This window comes from Oncorhynchus nerka, linkage group LG8 (assembly GCF_034236695.1).
Source record: "Oncorhynchus nerka isolate Pitt River linkage group LG8, Oner_Uvic_2.0, whole genome shotgun sequence".
Classification (NCBI taxonomy): Eukaryota; Metazoa; Chordata; class Actinopteri; order Salmoniformes; family Salmonidae; genus Oncorhynchus; species Oncorhynchus nerka.
The window spans coordinates 7254597-7275848 of NC_088403.1; the positions used below are offsets into that span (position 1 = coordinate 7254597).

General features: G+C 45.5%; 1 protein-coding gene across 1 annotated transcript in view; it reads right to left on the minus strand.

Moving 5' to 3' along the window:
• The window catches only part of cand1 (cullin-associated and neddylation-dissociated 1), a 70491-nt gene extending 56070 nt beyond the window's left edge, over positions 1-14421 (minus strand). The window contains 2 exon segments of the mRNA XM_065022082.1: positions 4959-5102; positions 14085-14421. Coding sequence (XP_064878154.1) covers positions 4959-5102; positions 14085-14152 — 212 coding nt within the window. The 5' untranslated portion in view covers positions 14153-14421.
• Between the last annotated feature and the right edge of the window lie 6831 nt (positions 14422-21252).

A 21252-nucleotide genomic window follows, 5' to 3' on the forward strand; every position in this document is an offset into this window, starting at 1 on the left:
TGTTCGCTGCTCTGGCCCCCAATGGTGGAACAAACTCCCTCACGACAACAGCGGAGTCAATCACCACCTTCCGGAGACACCTGAAACCCCACCTCTTTAAGGAATACCTAGGATAGGATAAAGAATCCCTCTCACCGAAAAGATTTAGATGCACTACTGTTCCACTGGATGTCAGAGAGAAATTTGAGGCTCTGGATAAGAGCGTCTGCCAAATGACTTAAATGTAATGTTAAATGAGAGAAAGAGGCAGAGTGACTGACAGAAGCAGAGAGACAAGAGGCAGAGTGACTGACAGAAGCAGAGAGAAAGAGGCAGAGTGACTGACAGAAGCAGAGAGAAAGAGGCAGAGTGACTGATAGAAGCAGAGAGAAAGAGGCAGAGTGACTGACAGAAGCAGAAAGACACAGAGACAGAAAGACACGGAGACAGAAAGACACGGAGACAGAAAGACACGGAGACAGAAAGACACAGAGACAGACAAAGAGACAGAAAGACACAGAGACAGAAAGACACAGAGACAGAAAGACACAGTGGCAGACAAAGAAGCAGACAGAGGCAGAGAGACAGACATAGTGACAGAGAGAGGCAGAGAGACACAGTGGCAGAGAGACACAGTGGCAGAGAGACACAGTGGCAGAGAGACACAGTGGCAGAGAGACACAGAGAGACACAGTGGCAGAGAGACACAGTGGCAGACAGATGGTTCGGGACTAGACAGTCTCCCACAGGGCCCAAGGGCCCAGTCAGTCAGGTGATTCAGCCCCTCTCTCAGTCTCGGTGTTTGACAGCCATGTTTTGAACCTCTCTATAATGGTGCCTTAAATTAAATCAGAGACACCAGGGTTTTCATTGTAGAAAAACATGAAAAGCTCAAAAAAAAAAAAAAAAATTGTTTCAACTGTTGCCGGCCAAAGTGTCCAGGAGAAAAAACACTCCCATTGCTAAATAATAAAATAATGACCGACGTGCTTATTGGTCTATAGGTTCATTTGCATAATTTTGTGGAATTAAATTGGCCTGTGTGTATTTTGATTGGTCATCTTATGTATCCAACACAACCTACAGAGTTGCATTTCCCCTGCAGCTCCTCAGCGTGTTCCTGCCGGAGTAAAACATGTGCTTCTATAAGCCCGTTCATTTTGAAAATGCTATTCGTTTGTGTTCAAAACAGTTTTGGTGCTCGATTAAGAAGAAGGGCTACTATTTTTATTTCTCAACTGGTAATTGAAGAATGTCTCCCATTCAAGTGCAGGAATAAAAACTGTCGGCGCGTCTCCCACCACTTTACAATGGGAGCTTTAGGCCGTACGCATTTCGATAAAATATTCTGGTTTCAAACCATAAAGTATGTTATGTCATATTATGAGGCATGTTTTTCCTTTCTTCAGAGTAACCTAAAGGCTAAATCCAACCATGGAAATGTAACAGTATAACTTTAGACCGTCCCCTCGCCCATACCCGGGTCGCGAACCAGGGACCCTCTGCACACATCAACAACAGTCACCCACGAAGCAACGTCACCCATCGCTCCACAAAAGCCGCAGCAGCCCTTGCAAAGCAAGGGGAACAACTACTTCAAGGTCTCAGAGCGAGTGACGTCACCGATTGAAACGCTATTTAGCGCGAACACCGCTAACTAGCTAGCCATTTCACATCCGTTACACCAGCACCACCGCTAACTAGCTAGCCGTTTCACATCCGTTACACCAGCACCACCGCTAACTAGCTAGCCGTTTCACATCCGTTACACCAGCACCACCGCTAACTAGCTAGCCGTTTCACATCCGTTACACCAGCACCACCGCAAAACTAGCTAGCCGTTTCACATCCGTTACAGAAAGGTGGAGGCAATTATTTTACACTGAACAAAAATATAAAACTCAACATGTAACAAGTGTTGGTCCCGTGTTTCATGAGCTGAAATTAAAGATCCCATAAATTCAGTTTAAAAAAAAGCTTTGTAATGTAAACAAAATAGTTTTACATCTCTGTTAGTGAGCATTTCTCCTTTGCCAAGACAAGCCACCTGACAGGTGTGGCATATCAAGAAGCTGATTAAAAAGTAAGATCATTACACAGGTGCACCTTGTGCTGGGGACAACAAAAGGCCACTAAAATGTGCAATGTTTCACCACACAATGCCACAGATGTCTCTAGTTGAGGGAGCGTGCAATTGGTATGCTGAATGCAGGAATATCCACCAGAGCTGTTTCCAGAGAATTGAATGTTCATTGCTCTACCATAAGCCGCCTCCAACTATGTTTTAGAGAATTTGGCAGTACATCTAACCGGTCTCACAACTACAGACCACGTGTAACCATGCCAGCCCAGGACCTCCACATCCGGGTTCTTCACCTGTGGGACAGTCTGAGACCAGACACCTGGACAGTATTTCTGTCTGTAATAACGCCCTTTTGTGGGGGGAAAAACTCATTCTGATTGGCTGGGCCTGGCTCCCCAGTGGCTGGGCCTGGCTCCCCAGTGGCTGGGCCTGGCTCCCCAGTGGCTGGGCCTGGCTCCCCCCCAGTGGCTGGGCCTGGCTCCCCAGTGGCTGGGCCTGGCTCCCCAGTGGCTGGGCCTGGCTCCCCAGTGGCTGGGCCTAGCTCCCCAGTGGCTGGGCCTGGCTCCCCAGTGGCTGGGCCTGGCTCCCCAGTGGCTGGGCCTGGCTCCCCAGTGGGTGGGCCTGGCTCCCCAGTGGCTGGGCCTGGCTCCCCAGTGGCTGGGCCTGGCTCCCCAGTGGCTGGGCCTGGCTCCCCAGTGGCTGGGCCTGGCTCCCCAGTGGCTGGGCCTGGCTCCCCAGTGGCTGGGCCTGGCTCCCCAGTGGCTGGGCCTGGCTCCCCAGTGGGTGGGCCTATGCCCTCCCAGGCCCAGCCACTGCTGCACCACTAACTAGTCATGTGAAATCCATAGATTAGGACCTAATGAATTTATTTCAAATGTACTGTTTTCCTTATATGAACTGTAACTCAGTCAAATTGTTGACATTGATGCGTTTACATTTTTGTTCCGTGTTTGAAGACTTCATAGGCAGCACGTTGAGTTTCAAGTTTGGGGAAGCATATCATTTATCCCACTATTCTGCATGTCAGTTATGATTTTCATATGCGCTTATTTGTGGAACAGTTCAAAACTATTTAAATAACGTTTGTTTCTCAAAATCACTGTCGTCACGTGATTAATCATAACAATCTGAATGAAAATGATAAAAATATCAACGTTTAAAAAAAAAAAAAAAGAAGAAGTAAATGAACACGAGATCAACCAGCCTCTCTGTCATATGGACACATTGATACACTGTGGGTCCATTGGTGGCTAAAGAAAGGAGCGCATGGAACTCACAGCCTATTGGCCAATGCAGCAGTAGACCCATCGCTCTTTCACACCGAGGACTGGTGATTATTATCGAGGGGGAAGACTGTTGGAAAGATGTTTCAAGTTGCTTACTGTGAGGACTTTAATATCATTCACAATGGATGTTAAAAAAAAACACTTTCCTACATTTTGGCGCAGCAGGCCCTGTTCTTCTATATGCTCCCTCAACATGACCAGGACAGAGAAAACACACACGTGCTCATTGGTCACATGGAGCATTCCAAACACAAGACAATTAAATTTAAAAAATGTACAATCTCATAAATGATGGTTATGAAGTAAAACAAAAAAAACTTGTTTCTCACAAGTGTAGCAGGTTGTGAAGTTCTATGTTTCAACTCTGAGAACGACGACGGTAAATGACTAATTAATTACAGACATTAACAGACATTAATGTAACCAAATGACGGGGGTTAACGGTACATTTACTAATGAGGACGTAAATGGGGCCAATAAATTTACACTATGAAACACTGAATGCTCAAGACTTGGCGGGAGGCAGCAGAGACATTCTGGAAAGAGACTTTACCTTCTCGTCTCTACGTTATAAAAATATACTCGAGACATAATTTTCACAAATATTTGAAAATGCTTTTCATTGACAGCCGCAACTTAATAGTCAGCTAGGTCCATTGACACAAGCGCTGCCCAGATTTGCGGGCTTCCCAAATATGCACATAGGCCTACGAGCGTGTGATCTGAAACTATCCACAGCAACATCAACAACAATAAGAAACCAATCATCCTCAATTCCTCTATAACCAAGTCCTGCTTTTTGGTTTAAAAGTAATTTTACATTGTTTATATTCATAGACCGTTGCAATTATATCATTTCGGCAAATGTATTTCCATTAATTTCCCAATTGATCCACCACTATGTCATCTCTCTCCTGTTCTATTGGATCCACCACTATGTCATCTCTCTCCTGTTCTATTGGATCCACCACTATGTCATCTCTCTCCTGTTCTATTGGATCCACCACTATGTCATCTCTCTCCTGTTCTATTGGATCCACCACTATGTCATCTCTCTCCTGTTCTATTGGATCCACCACTATGTCATCTCTCTCCTGTTCTATTGGATCCACCACTATGTCATCTCTCTCCTGTTCTATTGGATCCACCACTATGTCATCTCTCTCCTGTTCTATTGGATCCACCACTATGTCATTTCTCATATTAACAACCCACGATAGTTGTTGCATCATTAGATCTCCCCTTTTTCTAAGTTTCTAACAGAGATGTACATTTCTGTCACATATGGAACAGCTATCAGTGTGAGCTGTTTAGAATGGTGTTTTCGCCCCCCCCCCCAATTGCATTTTGACAAATATTTGAAAATGACGTTTTATTGGACTGCTTTATTACACGAGATGCATGTTAAGATGAATTACCATCATCTAAAAAGGTGATTTCCGTCATTCTGAGCACCGTGGGTGGACTGGGTGGATGTTATACACCTCAATGCATATGGGTCAGGTAAATGTCTGAAATAATAGCTTGTAAATTAAAATCTTCCCGGGCCACGTTGTCCAGTGCCACATTTTCCTAATGGAAACCCTCACACACACACAGAGATCTCTCACCATTTGACGGCCAGATTCTGGACCTCTCCGTTTTTGTCTTCCAGTAGCTTGAGGATCATCTTGACCACCTTGCGTTCACTGTCATCGTCCAGCTTGATGGAGTCTTTCTGCAGCTCCGACATCAGGTCGTTGGTGGCCATGAATCTACAGGAACACACAGGGAGAAAGAAGACCCTAGTTAGACCAACAGGGTTATGATGTTATATTTATTTACCTTCATTTAACTAGGCAAGTCAGTTAAGAACAAATTCTTATTTTCAATGACGGCCGAGGAACAGTGGGTCAACTGGTCTAGGAACAGTGGGTCAACTGGTCTAGGAACAGTGGGTCAACTGCCTTCAGGGGCAGAATGACAGATTTGTACCTTGTCAGCTCGGGGATTTGAACTTGCAACCTTCCGGTTACTAGTCCAACACTAACCACTAGGCTACCCTACCCTAGTAATCCTAGTAAAAATTCCCTGTCTTACGTCAGTTATGATCACCACTTGATTTTAGGAATGTGAAATGTCAGAATAATAGTTGAGAGAATTATTTATTTCAGATTTTATTTCTTTCATCACATTCCCAGTGGGTCAGAAGTTTACATACACTCTAGTAATTGTTAGCAATGCCTTAGAATTGTTTAACTTGGGTTAAACATTTCGGGTAGCCTTCCACAAGCTTCCCACAATACGTTTGGTGAATTTTGGCCCATTCCTCCTGACAGAGCTGGTGTAACTGAGTCAGGTTTGATGGCCTCCTTCCTTGCTCGCACACACTTTTTCAGTTCTGCCCACCCATATAGGATGGAGGTCAGGACTTTGTGATGGCCACTCCAATACCTTGACTTTGTTGTCCTTAAGCCATTTTGCCACAACTTGGAAGTATGCTTGGGGTCAACGTCCATTTTGAAAACCCATTTGCAACCAAGCTATAACTTCCTGACTGGTGTCTTGAGATGCTGCTTCAATATGATGTCATCTATTTTGTGAAGTGCACCAGGCCCTCCTGCAGCAAAGCAGCCCCACAACATGATGCTGCCACCCCCGAGCTTCACGGTTGGGATGGTGTTCTTCAGCGTGTAAGCTTCCCCCTTTTCCTCCAAACATAACGATGGTCATTATGGCCAAACAGTTCTATTTTTGTTTCATCAGACCAGAGGACATTTCTCCAAAAAGTACGATATTTGTCCCCATGTGCAGTTGCAAACCGTAGTCTGGCTTTTTTTAATGGCAGTTTTGGAGCAGTGGCTTCTTCCCTGCTGAGTGGCCTTTCATGTTATGTCGATATAGGACTCGTTTTACTGTGGATATAAATACTTTTGTACCGGTTTCCTCCAGCATCTTCACAAGGTCCTTTGCTGTTGCCCTGGGATTGATTTGCACTTTTCGCACCAAAGTACTGTGTCCTAGAGATGAACGAAGGCGTCTCCTTCCTGAGCAGTGTGACGGCTGCGTGTTCCCATGGTGTTTATACTTGTGTACTATTGTTTGTACAGATGAATGTGGTACCTTCAGGCATTTGGAAATTTCTCCAAAGGATGAACCAGACTTGGAGGTCTACAATCTTTTTTCTGAGGTCTTGGCAGATTTCTTTAGATTTTCACATGATGTCAAGCAAAGAGGCACTGAGTTTGAAGGTAGGCCTTGAAATACATCCACAGATACACCTCCAATTGACTCAAATGATGTCAATTAGCCTACAAGAAGCATCTAAAGCCATGACATTTTCTGGAATTTTCCAATCTGTTTAAAGGCACAGTCAACTTAGTGTATGTAAACTTCTGACCCACTGGAATTGTGATACAGTGAATTATAAGTGAAATAATCTGTCTGTAAACAATTGTTGAAAAAATGACTTGTGTCATGCACAAAGTAGATGTCTTAACCGACTTGCCAAAACGATAGTTTGTTAACAAGAAATGTGTGGAGTGGTTGAATAACGAGTCCATGAATCTACAGGTACAAACAGGGAGAAAGAAGACCCAGTTAGACTAACAGGGTTATGATGTTATACGTTCGTAAGACATCCAACTAAAGAATCTTCTAGAGCAGAGCTTCCAGCATTAGGGAACACTATGTCTACGTTGTTATTTTATATAGCTTACTGCACCTGGCATTCTCCCAGGTGATCTCCCGGCCCAGTGCTAATCAGGCCCGACCCTGAACATGCGTGTTCAGGGTGGTATGGCCACAAGCATATCCCCCAATTTTCCCCTGAACTACACCCCTTGGCTCATCTCTGCAACTCCTCAAAGGGCTCGGGAGAGGTGAAGTCATGCCTCCTCCAAAAACATGACCCACCTACGCCGCCTACCTATTTATCACACCGCCTGCTTAACCCGGATGTCAGCCGCACCAACGTGTCGCAGGAAACACAGTTCCCCTGGCAACCGGGTTCAGCTTGCAGGCGCTCGGCCCCGTCACAAGGAGTCGCTAGAGCCAAGGAAAGACCCTTCGGAGGGTTTGACCGGTGGGTTGTAACACCACTGAGCTAAGAGAAGGAAACCCTCCGAAAGGGTTTTAACACCACTGAGCTAAGAGAAGGAAACCCTCCGAAGGGTTTTAACACCACTGAGCTAAGAGAAGGAAACCCTCCGAAAGGGTTTTAACACCACTGAGCTAAGAGAAGGAAACCCTCCGAAGGGTTTTAACACCACTGACCTAAGAGAAGGAAACAAGTCAAGTGCTCTGACATTAGAAACCAAAGCAAATCAACACTAGTGTAAAGATCAAGCTAATATCTCAGAGGAGAGGAACGCTTGAAGCCTAACGCACTAGAAGATACCAGACAGACCAGCTCTGATCTCTTAAGAGTGTGTGTGTGTGGGGCCTAACGCACTAGAAGATACCAGACAGACCAGCTCTGATCTCTTAAGAGTGTGTGTGTGTGTGGGGGGGTTAACTTACCATCATATCCAATTTAATACATGAGAGTATACATCACACACAATCAGCTTTAAGACACCATCATGTCTCCATCTTAACACATCATAGAACTCCTGGTGCGATTCAACAAAGACCTTTTCCTAAATACTATGCTTCTCAACACTAGGCTCGTTGATCATCTCTGACGTGTCCCCCCCTCATCGGAACGCAAGCAGCTTTTTAAACAAGAGGGACAGCGAGAAGGAAGAGAGGAAAGAAAAATAATGAATAATGCATGAGGTCCATGGCCCACACTCACTGAGAGGCAGCCCCACGGCATGAGGTAATGGAAGGGAGCACCCACACTCACTGAGAGGCAGCCCCACGGCATGAGGTAATGGACTGGAACACCCACACTCACTGAGAGGCAACCCAACGGCATGAGGTAATGGAAGGGAGCACCCACACTCACTGAGAGACAGCCCCACGGCATGAGGTAATGGAAGGGAGCACCCACACTCACTGAGTGGCAGCCCCACGGCATGAGGTAATGGACGGGAACACCCACACTCACTGAGAGACAGCCCCACGGCATGAGATAATGGACTGGAGCACCCACACTCACTGAGAGACAGCCCCACAGCATGAGGTAATGGACTGGAACACCCACACTCACTGAGAGACAGCCCCACGGCATGAGGTAATGGACTGGAGCATCCACACTCACTGAGAGGCAGCCCCACGGCATGAGGTAATGGAAGGGAGCACCCACACTCACTGAGAGACAGCCCCACGGCATGAGGTAATGGAAGGGAGCACCCACACTCACTGAGGCAGCCCCACGGCATGAGGTAATGGAAGGGAGCACCCACACTCACTGAGAGGCAGCCCCACGGCATGAGGTAATGGAAGGGAGCACCCACACTCACTGAGAGGCAGCCCCACGGCATGAGGTAATGGAAGGGAGCACCCACACTCACTGAGAGGCAGCCCCAAGGCATGAGGTAATGGAAGGGAGCATCCACACTCACTGAGAGGCAGCCCCACGGCATGAGGTAATGGAAGGGAGCACCCACACTCACTGAGAGGCAGCCCCACGGCATGAGGTAATGGAAGGGAGCACCCACACAGCATGAGGTAATGGAAGGGAGCACCCACACAGCATGAGGTAATGGAAGGGAGCACCCACAGCATGAGGTAATGGAAGGGAGCACCCACACAGCATGAGGTAATGGAAGGGAGCACCCACACAGCATGAGGTAATGGAAGGGAGCACCCACACAGCATGAGGTAATGGAAGGGAGCACCCACAGCATGAGGTAATGGAAGGGAGCACCCACACAGCATGAGGTAATGGAAGGGAGCACCCACACAGCATGAGGTAATGGAAGGGAGCACCCACACATCATGAGGTAATGGAAGGGAGCACCCACACAGCATGAGGTAATGGAAGGGAGCACCCACACAGCATGAGGTAATGGAAGGGAGCACCCACACAACATAAGGTAATGGAAGGGAGCACCCACACAGCATGAGGTAATGGAAGGGAGCACCCACACAGCATGAGGTAATGGAAGGGAGCACCCACACAGCATAAGGTAATGGAAGGGAGCACCCACACAGCATAAGGTAATGGAAGGGAGCACCCACACAGCATAAGGTAATGGAAGGGAGCACCCACACTCCTCTCTCTCTAAACTGGTGCGTGGGAAAACACTTTCTACCAGGGAGTGATCTTCTATAGTGGAACTCAATCTTCACTACCACCGCACTATATAAACATCAGTAGAACCTTATAAAATACTGTATGTTTTATTTTTCCCCATATTCCATTCTCTGTTTAGTTGTTTTTCAGGTTTTCCTGTCAAAAATCACACGTACATTTTTTTAAAAATGTGATGTTCTAAGTCCACAACAATGGTTAAACCACAGATATGGGTCAAATCTAAGAAATGCTACTTTTGGGGTGTAGATACCCTTTAACTCTGTGGCACCAGCAAGAGACCTGTTTGGTTAGCGGTGTTTCTGTTGTACACGTGATTGTTAATCATTTATGCAAATCAACATTATACACTGCTCAAAAAAATAAAAGGAACACTTAAAACAACACAATGTAACTCCAAGTCAATCACACTTCTGTGAAATCAAACTGTCCACTTAGGAAGCAACACTGATTGACAATAAATTTCACATGCTGTTGTGCAAATGGAATAGACAACAGGTGGAAATTATAGGCAATTAGCAAGACACCCCCAATAAAGGAATGGTTCTGCAGGTGGGGACCACAGACTACTTCTCAGTTGCTATGCTTCCTGGCTGATGTTTTGGTCACTTTTGAATGCTGGTGTTGCTTTCACTCTAGTGGTAGCATGAGACAGAGTCTACAACCCACACAAGTGGCTCAGGTAGTGCAGCTCATCCAGGATGGCACATCAATGCGAGCTGTGGCAAGAAGGTTTGCTGTGTCTGTCAGCGTAGTGTCCAGAGCATGGAGGCGCTACCAGGAGACAGGCCAGTACATCAGGAGACGTGGACGAGGCCGTAGGAGGGCAACAACCCAGCAGCAGGACCGCTACCTCCGCCTTTGTGCAAGGAGGAGCACTGCCAGAGCCCTGCAAAATGACCTCCAGCAGGCCACAAATGTGCACATGTCTGCTCAAACGGTCAGAAACAGACTCCATGAGGGTGGTATGAGGGCCCGACATCCACAGGTGGGGGTTGTGCTTACAGCCCAACACCGTGCAGGACGTTTGGCATTTGCCAGAGAACACCAAGATTGGCAAATTCACCACTGGCGCCCTGTGCTCTTCACAGATGAAAGCAGGTTCACACTGAGGACATGTGACAGACGTGAGTCTGGAGATGCCGTGGAGAACGTTCTGCTGCCTGCAATATCCTCCAGCATGACCGGTTTGGCGGTGGGTCAGTCATGGTGTGGGGTGGCATTTCTTTGGGGGGACGCACAGCCCCCCATGTGCTCGCCAGAGGTAGCCTGACTGCCATTAGGTACCGAGACGAGATCCTCAGACCCCTTGTGAGACCATATGCTGGTGCGGTTGGCCCTGGGTTCCTCCTAATGCAAGACAATGCTAGACCTCATGTGGCTGGAGTGTGTCAGCAGTTCCTGCAAGAGGATGGCATTGATGCTATGGACTGGCCCGCCCGTTCCCCAGACCTGAATCCAATTGAGCACATCTGGGACATCATGTCTCGCTCCATCTACCAATGGTGTGCCACGTTGCACCACAGCCTGTCCAGGAGTTGGCGGATGCTTTAGTCCAGGTCTGGGAGGAGATCCCTCAGGAGACCATCCGCCACCTCATCAGGAGCATGCCCAGGCATTGTAGGGAGGTCATACAGGCACGTGGAGGCCACACACACTACTGAGCCTCATTTTGACTTGTTTTAAGGACATTACATCAAAGTTGGATCAGCCTGTAGTGTGGTTTTCCACTTTAATTTTGAGTGACTCCAAATCCAGACCTCCATGGGTTGATAAATTTGATTTCCATGGATCATTTTTGTGTGATTTTGTTGTCAGCACATTCAACTATGTAAAGAAAAAAGTATTTAATAAATATATTTCATCCAGATCTAGGATGTGTTATTTTAGTGTTCCCTTTATTTTTTTGAGCAGTGTATATAATTTTGCCAGATAACCTACTTTGTAGTTTTTAATTGAGAAGGTGTTTGTGAAAGCCTTTCCACCTACCAGAAGACTGTTGTCATTATTAGCATCATCGCTAACGGCTACACTTAGTGGTAGACAAACGTGTACACACAGACAGGGGTATTCCCGAGCTGATGGAAAATACAAACCACTGATACATTTTGTTCATATTTTATGACAATCTTGTGCAAATGAACCCATTTAATGTCTGGATTCTGACCTCGTTCTCCACCACCCTCATTTTATAGGGCCCTATATTAGACGAGGACAACAAAGACTCACACCTACACAAACATGACAGAGTGGATAACATTAGACCTCCCACTCAAATGTGAAAGGCCATTGATTTCCCCTGCTAATAATGATGTCATCATGCAAACGTGCAGAAACAAGGAGCCTTCCTTTCCTCCCTCTATAATGTGATGTTAGAACTCAAATAGGCCTACCTCTGACACAAATGGCAGATAGTCTAACCCCCGTCTCCAGACTCAACCCCCATCTCCAGACTCAACCCCCCGTCTCCAGACTCAACCCCCCCGTCTCCAGACTCAACCCCCCGTCTCCAGACTCAACCCCCCGTCTCCAGACTCAACCCCCCGTCTCCAGACTCAACCCCCCGTCTCCAGACTCAACCCCCCGTCTCCAGACTCAACCCCCCGTCTCCAGACTCAACCCCGTCTTCAGACTCAGAGGTTAGGCCCTCTCAACAGCTACTTCTTGACTGACTCACTTCAGAGTTTAGAATGTAGACCCCGATGTAAAATATGACTCAACCCCCGTCTCCAGACTCAACCCCCGTCTCCAGACTCAACCCCCGTCTCAGACTCAACCCCCGTCTTCAGACTCAACCCCCGTCTCCAGACTCAACCCCCGTCTTCAGACTCAACCCCCGTCTTCAGACTCAACCCCCGTCTTCAGACTCAGAGGTTAGGCATAAACTCTCAACAGCTACTTCTTGACTGACTCACTTCAGAGTTTAGAATCTAGAGGTGGATGTAAAATATGACTCAACCCCCGTCTCCAGACTCAGAGTTTAGAATGTAGAGGTGATGATGTAAAATATGACTCAACCCCCGTCTCCAGACTCAGAGTTTAGAATGTAGAGGTGATGATGTAAAATATGACTCAACCATGATGGATAATCCATTGTGCTGGTGTCAAGTCGTGCTTTTGGCAGCTGCATAGGCAATCCCTCAAAACTACAAGGCAATGGGGGCACACAGTGGAACAGGCTCCCTGTACAATAGTCCTGTACCATTTCTCACCGTTCCACCCCAGGTACCACAGAACACAAGCCACCGTCAGTCATTGTTATGAACCTGAAATAGTCTGGGATCTGTAGAGTTATTGGCAAGACTGAGAATCTGAGAAGCAGCGTAAATTGACTAAGAGTTCCCACAAGTACATAGGAAATCTCATCCAACCAGACGGCTCACTCTAGCAATTGCGCCCGGGGGTGAGGTTAATGCATGGTTATGGTCAACAGTTTCAGAGATGGACAGGACAGATATTACATATTATTGAGGCACTCAGTATGTCAGGGGACTGTTTACATTCCATATGTTTTATAGTTGTAACATCTGACATTTCAGAGCAAATTACTTTGTGTCTCCCTCGCTCTCTCTCTACAGGTGTGAGAAACACTGGAAAACACCAGAACAAGACTACAGGAACATCATCTAAGATGATAGTGGGGAAAAACGTCAACATTTATTAGGTGGTAGATTACCACTATGTAGTTAGTTATACATGTAAGTTCATGACAAGTGTAACAGAATTGTGAAGAGCAGAATGTTGGCTTACATCATCATATTTTCTGGGGGAAAAAAACTGTTTCTCTAATGAGGAGTTGATATGGCTTCAGACTAATTCACGGTTTGGGTTGGAACTCAATCAAGTTGTTTATGATTGTGTGTTTGGTATGGTTAATATAATATAAAACACCTGACAGTGAGGTAGCGGTATGCTTCAAAGCTAACTGATCAGCTAACTAAATGAACTACATTTTGACTCCCCGATCAGCCAACAACAAACATGCAGGCTGAATTATGTTATGGGATGTACTGTAGTTAGCTGACGTTAGCTAAGCAATCATTCATATGGCATCTGTAGACTGCTAGGATATGTGCAATGCCTTTTCCAGCTAACTACTTAGTTAACAACCTAGCTAACTAGTGTAGTCCACTTACTTGAGTTAGCTAGCCAAATTCGATAACTTTTGCTACCTCAAAACGTTAGCTAGTTTCCTAGCTTGTTAGCGTTGACAGTAACGACTGTCAGAGTGAGTTAGCCAGCTAGCTAGCAACATGAGTGTTAAAATGTAACTAGCTAGCTATATATACACTTTGCAAAACTGAGAAATTAGAAATATAAAGTCAACATGTTAATCTGGGTTCCTCGCAAGAATGTGTTTATAGCGAGTGGCTAAAATTGTTAGTTAGCTAGCTAGCTAGCGAACGTTAGCAGACTAGCCAAACGACAGAATTGATTTGAGGCCTAAACTAGCTAACTTGCAGGGTTTTCATACGGGACGATATACCGGTTTGAGTCAAAGTTCAGAATCACAGCGTCATTTCAAATGCATAGATAGTTAGAATATTGTATTTACCTGAAATCCTTGTCACTTGATGTCATTTTTTCCAATAGATTAGAGATATGGTACGAGGCGCTCGCCATGTTTGCAGTCTGTTGGAGTAGCCTGCTAGCAACCACCAGTCGGTATCACGGAGCGGAAATTCTTATCCACTTTATTTAGCTATTTACGTCTCTTAAACGATTGAAATCGATTCAGTTTCCACTGTCACTTTCCTTTCGATGGAGCGAAGTGATGATCAGCGGCGGAATAGCAGAGAATTTAGTCTCATCCTGCGGAGTTTTTGGATGTGTTTGAATGGAGATCTCACTTTGCTCTGCAAAGAGGAGGAGCTGCAGAACCAGATGAGTTCGCTACTGGGGGGGGTCAAAGTTCAGAGTTTGTTATAGTGGGGAAGGACCAGACTAGTGAGTTTGTCTGTGTTGTCACTAGTTACCACAGCCATAAAGTAAAACTTGGCTATATCGTAAAAAAAAACATTTTCATTATGAAAACAAAAATGTTTTTTTTTTGGTCTTCGTTTAAGGTTTAAGCATAAGTTTAGCAGTCGAGGTTTAGCCATAATGATGACTTTGTGGCTGTGGTAACTAGTGATGACCGTTTAACGGTGGTGGTCGTCTGAGAAACCTCAATCAAAGATAGTACCAGAGAAGATGGCCTAAAACTGCTTATCCAACAGAAATATTCGATCCCACTTTGTAGGTGATGTCATGGCGGCGTTGGCTAGCTAAACTCATGCGGAGAAACAAGTCAATCGGGGTGGTCGTCTCCTGCCGAACTGCGCATGTGCAGTCCGTCAACTCAAAGGCACTCCTTCGATATAAAGTTGTTTTTGACGAACATTAAAACGGGTCAGTTTGTCACTTTAATTAGGTTGGAGTAATGACATGTTTAACTACTTAAGAACGTGGCTTGAATCTATGTTGTGCTTTTAGATTTCGAGAAAATGTACAACTAATGAAGAATTTGTCACTTCTCTCATTGACTCCTCAAATCCCGGCCTGGTCTGTTTCTCAGGCGTTTCGTCAAGTCTCGCGATGTATTTGTATTTATTAAGGCTCCCCATGACCTTGCTACCTCAACCTGGGGACCAAACACATTAATTAAGGCACATTACATATAAAACAAAATATAAAACAGTACATCATATAAACATTTTAGACCACTACATATCTACAATACAAAATAAACAATACCACCATACAACAATATTACAATGTACGTGTGTGTAGAGTGTGTGTTCTAGAGTTTGTGTGTCTGTACCTGTGTGTCTGTGCCTGTGTGTGTCTGTACCTGTGTGTGTCTGTGCCTGTGTGTGTCTGTGCCTGTGTGTGTCTGTACCTGTGTGTGTCTGTACCTGTGTGTGTCTGTACCTGTGTGTGTCTGTGCCTGTGTGTGTCTGTGCCTGTGTGTGTCTGTACCTGTGTGTGTGTGTTTGTACCTGTGTGTGTCTGTGCCTGTGTGTGTCTGTACCTGTGTGTGTCTGTACCTGTGTGTGTCTGTGCCTGTGTGTGTCTGTGCCTGTGTGTGTCTGTGCCTGTGTGTGTCTGTACCTGTGTGTGTCTGTACCTGTGTGTGTCTGTGCCTGTGTGTGTCTGTACCTGTGTGTGTCTGTGCCTGTGTGTGTCTGTACCTGTGTGTGTCTGTACCTGTGTGTGTCTGTGCCTGTGTGTGTCTGTGCCTGTGTGTGTCTGTACCTGTGTGTGTCTGTGCCTGTGTGTGTCTGTACCTGTGTGTGTGTGCTGTGTGTGTCTGTGCCTGTGTGTGTCTGTACCTGTGTGTGTCTGTACCTGTGTGTGTCTGTGCCTGTGTGTGTCTGTGTGTGTGTGTCTGTACCTGTGTGTGTCTGTACCTGTGTGTGTCTGTGCCTGTGTGTGTCTGTGCCTGTGTGTGTCTGTACCTGTGTGTGTCTGTACCTGTGTGTGTCTGTGCCTGTGTGTGTCTGTGCCTGTGTGTGTCTGTACCTGTGTGTGTCTGTACCTGTGTGTGTCTGTGCGTGTCTGTACCTGTGTGTGTCTGTACCTGTGTGTGTCTGTGCCTGTGTGTGTCTGTACCTGTGTGTGTCTGTGCCTGTGTGTGTCTGTACCTGTGTGTGTCTGTACCTGTGTGTGTCTGTACCTGTGTGTGTCTGTGCCTGTGTGTGTCTGTACCTGTGTGTGTCTGTGCCTGTGTGTGTCTGTGCCTGTGTGTGTCTGTGCCTGTGTGTGTCTGTACCTGTGTGTGTCTGTGCCTGTGTGTGTCTGTGCCTGTGTGTGTCTGTGCCTGTGTGTGTCTGTGCCTGTGTGTGTCTGTGCCTGTGTGTGTCTGTACCTGTGTGTGTCTGTACCTGTGTCTGTGCCTGTGTGTGTCTGTACCTGTGTGTGTCTGTACCTGTGTGTGTCTGTACCTGTGTGCCTGTGTGTGTCTGTACCTGTGTGTGTCTGTACCTGTGTGTGTCTGTACCTGTGTGTGTCTGTACCTGTGTGTGTCTGTACCTGTGTGTGTCTGTACCTGTGTGTGTCTGTGCCTGTGTGTGTCTGTACCTGTGTGTGTCTGTACCTGTGTGTGTGTGTTTGTACCTGTGTGTGTCTGTACCTGTGTGTGTCTGTACCTGTGTGTGTCTGTACCTGTGTGTGTCTGTGCCTGTGTGTGTCTGTACCTGTGTGTGTCTGTACCTGTGTGTGTCTGTGCCTGTGTGTGTCTGTACCTGTGTGTGTCTGTACCTGTGTGTGTCTGTACCTGTGTGTGTCTGTGCCTGTGTGTGTCTCTTCACAGTCCCCACTGTTCCACAAGGTGTAGTTTTACCTTGTGTTTTTTCTCATCTGATTCTACTGCTGATGTGGAATAGAGCTCCATGTAGTCATGGTCCTATGTGGTACTGTGGGCCTCCCATAGAATGTTCTGGACTTGGGGATTGTGAAAAGAACTCTGGTGGCATGTCTTGTGAGGTATGCATGGGTGTCCAAGCTGTGTGTTAAGTAGTTTAAACAGACCTCTGGTGGCATGTCTTGTGAGGTATGCATGGGTGTCCAAGCTGTGTGTTAAGTAGTTTAAACAGACCTCTGGTGGCATGTCTTGTGAGGTATGCATGGGTCTCCAAGCTGTGTGTTAAGTAGGTCAAACAGACAACTGGTTATATTCAGCTAGTCAATGGTTCTTCCAAAAACAAGTAGTGACAAGTCAATCTCTCCCACTTTGAGCCATGTTGCACCTCTCGGTTTAGAATCTCTGATAGTACCGTATGAAGATAGGCAGAAACTGCTTCTTCACACAGACAGCACGTAATTGCATACTTTTCATGATCAGTAAAGAGCAATTGATTATATATTTTCAGATAGGGTGATGGAAGGCAGATCCATTTGGCATGTGTTTGATGATATATTTTCTGATAGGGTGATGGAAGGCAGATCCATTTGGCATGTGTTTGATGATATATTTTCAGATAGGGTGATGGAAGGCAGATCCATTTGGCATGTGTTTGATGATATATTTTCTGATAGGGTGATGGAAGGCAGATCCATTTGACATGTGGCTAACAAGCTAGCTAACTAAGCTAACTAAGCAAACAACACGTGCTTCAACAGAGATTAGTCTTTTGGAAAAAGTTTAACATCAGAAAGTCCTCATCCTGGTAAACTTGTCAGTTGGACTTGCTGTCATCACCACTATAGATAGAAAGCCAATCAAACAACATCTGGATAATCCCCTTGACGGTTAGCTTGTTAACCAGCCATATCGACGTGATCTGTTAGCTAGTTGGCCAAACTGACGTGGCCCATCAATCAATGTTGCCTATAATGTCTGTCAGCGGAAATCGTTAAATATGTTGAGCAGGTGATAATAACTTCGCTAGGGAGGAGGAGGAGGGGGAAGTACATTAGATCTACATACCACTATGTTTAGTCAACTGTACACAGTTTCTACCCGTAACTTGCAAAGTAAACATGATCAGTTTACAAACAGTAACGTTACATCGGCAAATGCGCCCTTCAGCTGCTTGACAGGCAGAGCCCACGAAGGATGCTAAATTAACCTAAACCACACATACTTTTCAGGTATAGTTCACTTTTATTTTATATCACTCATATCCAATTAAGGGTCAATCAATCAAATGTATTTATAAAGCCCTTTTTACATCAGCAGATATCTCAAAGTGCTATACAGAAAACCCAGACTAAAACCCCAAACAGCAAGCAATGCAGGTGTAGAATATGTGGGCAATATTGAGACATTATGGTGAGGCAACCTTCACCTATCTGAAATTGCAAGATCAATGGATGTTTACTGATCATGAAAAGCATATAGTTTACTTGCTGTAGGCCTATAACGCTGATGGTGATTCAGCTAGATGTGCGCAATTGTTTTGCATATAATAATAGGACATTTGTAGTTATATGTTATTCAGTGATGATATTACAATCAAATAGCCTAGTTAACATTTATTTAACAATTCTTTGAAAACGGAACATAGTTTTCTGGGTGCATGAAGCCATACTGCTTGCACCGAGGACCCGGATCAGAACGACGGTGGACCGTGCATTTTACACCACGCCGTTGGAAGTCCCTTACTGACAATTGCAGGGCTGTTCAGTGTTTGAGCTTTTAAAGCAGGCCTTAAGACTCACCTTTATCGGCTGGCCTACCCTTCCTCCAAGACTTTGATTGGCGCGTTTATGATATGGTTATATATATATTTGTTTTTAAACTTGTTCTATTTTAACTTTTATTTTATGCGCTTTGAGGTTATTCTTATATAACTAAAAACGCTTTACAAATGCAATAAATAATTGTTATTATTAATGATTTTAGCGGAGCTGTTGGTCTCCTTGCTCCCCAGCAGCCAAATCGAACATTCTGCAATGTATTGTAACGTTTTATTGATAAGGACCAAACCCCCGATCACCCTGCAGGCGATGTCATGGCAACGTTGGCTAGCTAAACTTCATATAATATATATTTTTTTAAATAGCTAAACCGAAGACGGATAAACTGATAATATTTCCTGACAATACCTGTCTCTCTCCGCCCTAACAATGGGAGCGGCATGGCGGGCTAATTATTTATGCATATTTCAATACTCAATGAGGGTTGTTGACGTCAACCGCCTGTATTCAATGTAGAAAAATGATATGCCAATAGCCTTCAGATCATGAATATGCATAGCCATCTCCAGACAACTCCGATAGGATGTGTTCGTCAATTTAATCTGGACTGTCAGAGTGCACTCAGAGTCCGCCCTTGGCGTTCATAAATTCAGGGCGTTGTCAGACTGTCCTACATTCAGACGTTTCGCTCTCGGAGCGCACACCGGATGCTCTGGCCGAGGAGTAAGGTTGATCCGGGCGTTCGGACTTCACAAAGGCAGTCAAGCACCTAAGCTATCTGGCTAGCTACTTCCAGACACAAATGAGAGAAAATCTCACTCTGACCATTTGACACACCCTGGCAGAGATGGTTATGGTGTTTTCATGTTATCCAGAGTGTTGGTGACTGTAACTGTGCTGCTGGCAATACTTTCATTACGCTTTTTTCTGCCGATGTTTACTGACACTGGACATTTTCAACGGGTGTTGAGTGTTCGTAAATTCACCAGTTATTCTGCGCTCTGGCACACTCAGACAAGAGTGCTCTGAAATCAGAGTAAATAGCCAGAGTGAATTTACAAACGCACCCAAAAGTGTTTTTCACAAAGTTCGAAACGTATATTCTATCAAATAAACCTCAAATAGCAAATAAGCCATTGTAGTTTTTTGTTGACCAAATTCGACACTCTCACTAAACAGGCTTCCATCCAACCTTTTTATACAAGTAAAGTACATGTCGGATAATTATTTCTCACAACAGACCTAATGGCCTGATGGAAACCACAAGCTCTCCAAATGTCAACAAAACTAAATATGCTAGACAAAGTGGGATCTTTTTGTGAATTATGTGAGAAATGCCTTTATGTGCAAATATTAATATACTAAATCAAATCAAACTTTATTTGTCACATGCGCCAAATACACAAGTGTAGACCTTACTGTGAAACGCTGACTGACCAGCCCTTAACCAACAGTGTAGATTTTACTGTGAAACGCTGACTGACCAGCCCTTAACCAACAGTGTAGACTTTACCATGGAAACGCTGACTGACCAGCCCTTAACCAACAGTGTAGATTTTACTGTGAAACGCTGACTGACCAGCCCTTAACCAACAGTGTAGACTTTACCATGGAAACGCTGACTGACCAGCCCTTAACCAACAGTGTAGATTTTACTTTGACCAGCCCTGTGTAGAAATGGAAACGCTGACTGACCAGCCCTTAACCAACAGTGTAGATTTTACTGTGAAACGCTGACTGACCAGCCCTTAACCAACAGTGTAGATTTTACTGTGAAACGCTGACTGACCAGCCCTTAACCAACAGTGTAGACTTTACCATGGAAACGCTGACTGACCAGCCCTTAACCAACAGTGTAGATTTTACTGTGAAACGCTGACTGACCAGCCCTTAACCAACAGTGTAGATTTTACTGTGAAACGCTGACTGACCAGCCCTTAACCAACAGTGTAGACTTTACCATGGAAACGCTGACTGACCAGCCCTTAACCAACAGTGTAGACTTTACCATGGAAACGCTGACTGACCAGCCCTTAACCAACAGTGTAGACTTTACCATGGAAACGCTGACTGACCAGCCCTTAACCAACAGTGTAGACTTTACCATGGAAACGCTGACTGACCAGCCCTTAACCAACAGTGAAGACCTTACTGTGAAACGCTTACTTACAAGCCCTTAACCAACAGTGAAGACCTTACTGTGAAACGCTTACTTACAAGCCCTTAACCAACAGTGAAGACCTTACTGTGAAACGCTTACTTACAAGCCCTTAACCAACAGTGAAGACCTTACTGTGAAACGCTGACTGACCAGCCCTTAACCAACAGTGAAGACTTTACTGGAAACGCTGACTGACCAGCCCTTAACCAACAGTGAAGACCTTACTGTGAAACGCTGACTGACCAGCCCTTAACCAACAGTGAAGACCTTACTGTGAAACGCTGACTTACAAGCCCTTAACCAACAGTGAAGACCTTACTGTGAAACGCTTACTTACCAGCCCTTAACCAACAGTGAAGACCTTACTGTGAAACGCTGACTGACCAGCCCTTAACCAACAGTGAAGACCTTACTGTGAAACGCTGACTGACCAGCCCTT